Source organism: Nothoprocta perdicaria, unplaced genomic scaffold, assembly GCF_003342845.1.
Source record: "Nothoprocta perdicaria isolate Ctin4 unplaced genomic scaffold, notPer1 scaffold_283, whole genome shotgun sequence".
Lineage (NCBI taxonomy): Eukaryota > Metazoa > Chordata > Aves > Tinamiformes > Tinamidae > Nothoprocta > Nothoprocta perdicaria.
Window position 1 is genome coordinate 273,283 of NW_020455514.1, and position 5,758 is coordinate 279,040.

At 69.0% G+C, this 5,758-nt stretch overlaps 1 protein-coding gene across 1 annotated transcript in view; it reads right to left on the reverse strand.

Moving 5' to 3' along the window:
* Positions 1 to 1,389: 1,389 nt before the first annotated feature.
* The window catches only part of RAPGEFL1 (Rap guanine nucleotide exchange factor like 1), a 7,665-nt gene continuing 3,296 nt past the window's right edge, over positions 1,390 to 5,758 (reverse strand). Inside the window, exons 2-15 of the mRNA XM_026041387.1 lie at positions 5,622 to 5,735; positions 4,894 to 5,075; positions 4,720 to 4,817; positions 4,176 to 4,288; positions 3,923 to 4,090; positions 3,758 to 3,855; positions 3,560 to 3,682; positions 3,308 to 3,486; positions 3,127 to 3,217; positions 2,924 to 2,974; positions 2,734 to 2,821; positions 2,590 to 2,654; positions 1,624 to 1,678; positions 1,390 to 1,548 (exon numbers count right to left, since the gene is read on the reverse strand). Coding sequence (XP_025897172.1) covers positions 1,424 to 1,548; positions 1,624 to 1,678; positions 2,590 to 2,654; positions 2,734 to 2,821; positions 2,924 to 2,974; positions 3,127 to 3,217; positions 3,308 to 3,486; positions 3,560 to 3,682; positions 3,758 to 3,855; positions 3,923 to 4,090; positions 4,176 to 4,288; positions 4,720 to 4,817; positions 4,894 to 5,075; positions 5,622 to 5,735 — 1,550 coding nt within the window. The 3' untranslated portion in view covers positions 1,390 to 1,423. The remainder of the gene's footprint in view (positions 1,549 to 1,623; positions 1,679 to 2,589; positions 2,655 to 2,733; positions 2,822 to 2,923; positions 2,975 to 3,126; positions 3,218 to 3,307; positions 3,487 to 3,559; positions 3,683 to 3,757; positions 3,856 to 3,922; positions 4,091 to 4,175; positions 4,289 to 4,719; positions 4,818 to 4,893; positions 5,076 to 5,621; positions 5,736 to 5,758) is intronic.

Below are 5,758 nucleotides of genomic sequence, written 5' to 3' on the forward strand. Positions count from 1 at the left end.
GATTCGGGCCCTGGATGGATCCAGGAGAGATTCCCGTGGGGATTCAGGCCCTGGATGGATCCAAGACGGATTCCCACTGGGATCCGGGAGGGATTCGGGCCCTGGATGGATCCAGGAGGGATTCCTGCCGGGATCCGGGAGGGATTCCCGCCGGGAGTGCCGCAGGGGGTCGGGCTCAGTGCCCGCCCCCCCCCAATGGCGGGCCCCCACGCCCCCGCCCCACGGTGGCCCCGGGCGCCCCCACTCAGGCCCAGGCCCCGGCCCCGGCCCCGGCCGCCGCCCCTCCCCGCTCTGCCCGCGCCCCCCGCCCGGTCCCCGCTCTCACCCGCGGCCTCCGCCGCCGCACCCGGAAACGCGGCCCGGTCTCCAGCCGCGGCCAAACAAAATGGTGGCCGCCGCCCCGCAATGCGCACGCGCGGACCGGGCCGGATGCGGAGGGGCGGCCGGACCGCGGCGCCATGTTGGGAGGGTCAATGGCGCAACAATGCTGGGAAGGGCGCTGGGCCGCGGCGACCATGTTGGGAAGGTCGCACCGCGTGGAGTGTGCCTGGTTGTATGGGTGGCTTATGAGGCGAGAGAGGCACACATCGAGGATGTCTCGATTGAAGGTTGGAGGCGACACGACTGTGTACGAGCAGTGGGAAAACCACAGCTCTGGAGGAAAGCCACGGCCGTCCGCAGCGCCGCCCGCCATGTTGGGAAGGTCAGACAGAACGGTCACCCCTCCACTGGCGCAGCCATGTTGAGGAGGTCGCCGTGCACAGCGGACATATTGTGAAGGTCCTGATCCCGATCTGCTGGGCAGTAGGGGGCGGGTCCCGTCTCCCCTCACCCCCGTGACCCGCCCCCCTCCCACTTCGCTCCTCCGTGGCGTCATCCATGACGTCACACCCCCATGACATCATCCTGCAGCATGCACCCGCTCCAGGAGGGCCCCCCCCCGTGTCCCCCAGGCACACACCGGACACGGCACCGGGACAGCTCCGCTTTTATTCGCTCCTCCGGGAAGGGCCCCCGCGACCCCCCGGCTCCGCCACGCGCAGATGGGGACTGCGGTTCCCGCGGGGGAGGGAAGGACCTTTTTCCTTTTATCTTTTTTTTTTTTTTTTTGTGCTTTTTTTCCTCCTTTTTCTTAAAAAATAAATTTACAATTAAAGACAGCCATTCGGTACAAAATATATACATTCTGGGGGCGGGGGGGGGGGCAGCCAGAAGCAGCAGGGCCGAGGGACACGTAGAAAAATAGAGAGGGTGGCGGCGGGAGAAAAGGGGGGAGCCCACAGCAGGGGGCAAGACCCCCCCCATTCCCTCCCCATAGCCCCCCTGAGCCCCCCGGGGAAGGCAGTGGGGTGCAAGGGGGGGTCCCCCCAAACCCTCGTACCCCCCCCCCGGGGCAAAGTGCGTGAGTGCGGGCGGGCGGCGCTCACTGCCCGCCCGGCTCCAGCTTGTAGGAGAGCTCGAAGAGCAGGTTCTGGTTGTCGATGACCTGCAGCTGCCGCACGTAGGCCTTGGTCTGCAGCTGCGCCGGAGACGCCTCCAGCTCCAGGCCTGGGGGGGGCACCGCGTGAGGGGCCCCCCCGCGTGGCACTGCCCCCCCCGGCCCCGCGGCGCTGCCCCACTCACACAGCGGGCGGCTCCGGTACTTGCGGATCGTCCGCACTTTCTCGGCGATGCAGTGCTGGGTATGGGGGGGGGGGGTCAGCGCGGGGCCCCCGGCCGCGGGGACCCCCGTGACCCGGGTATGGGGACAGCCGCCCATGGGGACCCACAGGAGGGGGCGACGGGGGCATCCACCCTGGGACACGGATCCGGACACAGTCATGGGGACCCCCAAGTTTCCGCTCCAGGGACACCCACCCATAGGGACCCCTGGGACAGGGATCTGGATACAGTCACGGGGGTCCCCAAGTTCCAGCTGCAGGGACACCCACCCATAGGGACCCCCGGGACACGGATCCGGACACAGCCATGGGAGTCCCCAAGTTCCAGCTCCAGGGACGCCCACCCATAGGGACCCCCGGGACACGGATCCGGACACAGCCATGGGGACCCCCCAGGATCCAGCTTCAGTAACACTCACTCACAGGAACCCCTGGGACACAGATCCAGACACATCCATAGGGACCCCCAAGTTTCCGCTCCAGGGACACCCACCCATAGGGACCCCTGGGACATGGATCTGGACACAGTCATGGGGGGCCCCAAGTTCCAGTTGCAGGGAGACCCACCCATCGGGACCCCCGGGACACAGATCCGGACACAGCCATGGGGACCCCCAAGTTCCCACTCCAGGGACACTCACTCACAGGGACCCCTGGGACTACCCCCCTCAGGGGCACCTCGAGCACAGAGACCCCCACGTGTCCCCCAGACCCCAGGCATGAGGCTCCTTGGGGACCCCGCTCTGGGCTCATCGATGCCACGGCCACCTTGGGGGCATCTGCCCCACAGCGACCTTGGGGACCCTGCTCTGCACCCCTTGTGCACCCCCCAAACCTTCTCCCACAGCCAACCCTGCCCCATATCCCCCCCCAAGGCCACCAGGTCCCCCATCCCACTCAGGGGGCTGCTCCTTGCCCGGGGTCTCACCAGCTTCTCCATGTTGACCAGCCCGTCCAGGAGGGTCTTGCTGCCCTCGTGCAAGAAGGTGAGATCTGGGGGGGGGGGGTCAGAGGGGTAAGGGGGGTTGTATGTGGGGGGGGGCAGCACCCAGGTCCCCCCGACCTTCCTCACCTTTGAGGATGAGCGGCACGAAGGGGATGAGCGGCGGCTTCATCTTGGCCAGCACCTCCCGGTAGCTCTTGTGGTTCCTGCAGGGATCCTGGGGGGAGCGGCGGCTCAGGGCGGCGGGATGGGGCGGGATGGGGCCGGGGGGGCTCCCCAGGGGTGCTGGCTCCCTCTCTGCCCCCCTCTCCCCCCTCACCGTCAGGTTCTCAAACTTCCGAAACAGATTCTTGAACTTTCCCGGGAGCTTCTGAAATGCAAAAGCGCGGGGGGATCAGGAGCGTCTTGACGGCACCTGGGGCATCCCGACGGGGCCGGGAGCATCCCAAAGGGGTTAGGAGCATCCCGAGGGTGCCAGGAGCATCCCAAGGGGGCCAGGAGCATCCCGCGGGAGCCGCTCACCTCCCAGGTGAGGCGCAGGCGGCTGATGGCGGCGTTGTTGAGCCCGATGACCACGGCGTAGAAGGAGAGCATGTCCTGGTTCTGCTTGCATCTGCGGCGGGGCGGCGCCGTGAGGCCGGGGGGCTCCGGCGGGACCCCCCMCCCMMGCCCMCCCCCCCCCCCCCCCCCCGCGCCCGCTCACATGGCCGCGATCTTGATGAGCTTCTTGAGCAGATGCGCCCGCTTGCCCAGCGACTCGCAGAGCAGCAGCTCGGTGCCCACCCAGTGCTGCACCTCGCTGCAGCGCTGCAGCAGCAGCTCCAGGTTGGCCGTCTCCCGCCGGCCCCGCTCCCCGTGGAACACGTAGTCCACGAACTCCAGCTGCGGCCGGCGGCACCGTGAGGGCCCCGCGGTGGCGCCGGGGACGCGGGGGGACACGGGGGACGCCACGCACCTCGTGGATGCAGCGGAAGAGCTCCCAGTGGAAGGCGGTGAGGTGCTTGGCCACCTCCTCGGGCTCGGCGCGGTGGATCTCCGTGTCCCCCGGCGCCACCGGCATCTCCTCGGGCAGCGGCACCTGGGGGGGCGGCGGGCGGGAGCGGGTGGCGGGCGACGCCGGGGGGGGCGCCCGGGGCCGCCCGCGGGGCCTCACCAGCGACTCCAGCGTGTCCCGCGTGCAGGCGAAGAGGTGGCTGTTGATGCCCAGCGCGGTGAAGACGCACTCCTCGCTGGGCTGCAGCACGGCCTTCTCTGCGGGCGCCGCGCGGGCGTCAGCGCCGGGCAGCGCCCCCATCCCCCCCGCATGGCCCCCCCTCACCTCCGGACGAGGCCACGGTGACGAGGAGGAGGCCGTCGTGGCGGGCGCCGCGCTCCTCCGAGTACTGCAGCTTCTCGCTGACGGCGGCCAGGATGTCGTGCACCGAGGCCGAGAGGCGGCTGCGGATGGTGACGTACGAGTGGTCGGGCATGTAGACGCGGCAGAAGACTGCGGGGGGGTGCGGGGGGAGGCCGGGGGTGAGCGCGGCCCCCCCGGCGCCCCCGGCCCCCCCGGGTCCCCCCCCGGCGCTCACTCTCGTCGGAGCCGCGGAAGGCGACGCGCGTCTGCAGGCAGGAGTCGATGCGGCGGAAGTGCCTGAACAGCGGCTTGACCGGCCTGCCGGGGGGGGGCGTCTCCTCGGCCGCCCTGCGGCACCGCCACGGCTCAGGGACCCCCCCCAGGCGATGGGGTGCCCCCCCCACCCGCGTCCGGCCCTGCTGTGGGTGCCCTATGGATGGGCAGGGGGATCTTCCAGGGTCCTGCGTGGTAGCGAGGGGCTAGCGAGGACACCCCCCCACACCAGCTCCCAGGCATCTCCATGTCCTGCACCCACCCATGGGGACCCTCTGCACCCATAGGGACTCACTGCATCCATGGGGACCTCCTGCACCCACTGTAGCCCCCTGTACCCATGGGGGCTTTCTGGCACCCATAGAGAACGCCCAGCGCTCATGGGGATCCACTGCACCCATTGCAGCCCCTTGGAAGAACAGGGACCTCCCAGCACCCACAGGGACCCGCAGCACCCATGGGGACCCCCAGCACCCACGTTCCACCCCTGCCAGCGCCCCTCTCACTTCAGCTCCACGGCCTCCACGAGCTGGTGCAGCCTGAGGACCTCGTCCTCCAGCTCGCGGTACAGGGACGCGTCCTTCATGATGAGCAGATAGAGCTCCTGGGGGCAGCGAGAGGGGCTCAGGAGGGCACGGGGGGGTCTGGGCAGGGCCGGGGGGTGCCCGGCGCGCACCCACCTTGACCACCCTGCCGGCGCTCGCCTCCTCCTGCAGCAGCCCCTTGTAGGTGTCGAGGAAGTGGAGCAGGACGGCGAGCACCGCGCGCTTGCGCCGCAGCCCCGCGGGCTCCTCCGGGGCCAGCGACGGCCCCGCCGCCGCCACGAAGGTGACACCGTCAAGGAGCAACCGCAGGCAGGGACCTGCAAACCCCTCATGCCACCCTGGGGCCACCCTCATGCCCACCGTCCTGCACCCTCACACACAGCTCCATGATCTCCCTTGTGCCCCCTCGTTTCCAACCTCGTGCCCTTCTTGTGCACAACTTTTTATCCTCCTCGTGGCCGCTTTGTGCCCAGCCTGGTTCCCTCCTCGTGCCCGCCTTCACACGCAGCATTGTGCCCCCCTTCATGTCCAACCTCACACTCTTCTTGCGCACAACCTTGTGTCTTCCTCAAGCCCAACCTTGTGCCCACTCTGGTGCCCTCCGTGCATTCACCCCATGCCACTTTTGTGCCCACCCTCATGCTCATCCTGGTGACCTCCTTTGGCCCTCCTCGTGGTCACCCTCACCCCTCCCTCACGCCCACCCCATAGACTAGAGTGGCCCCCAATACCCTCCTCATGCCTCCCCAGTGACAGCTCTGCACCCACCTCGGTGGCAGCTCTGCACCCACCCTGGTGCCCGCGTCCTCCTCACTCTGGTGCCACCCTGGTGCCCGTCACCCTCCCAGCACCCCGGTGCCCACCCTGGCTCCCACTGGTGCCCTGCAGCCGAGGATATTGCTGCTGCAGCTGCTGCAGGAAGCGCTCGGTGGGGAGGAAGAGCGAGTGCGTGAGCACGATGTCGTCCAGCAGCGAGTCTGGGGGGGACAACGTTGGGGTG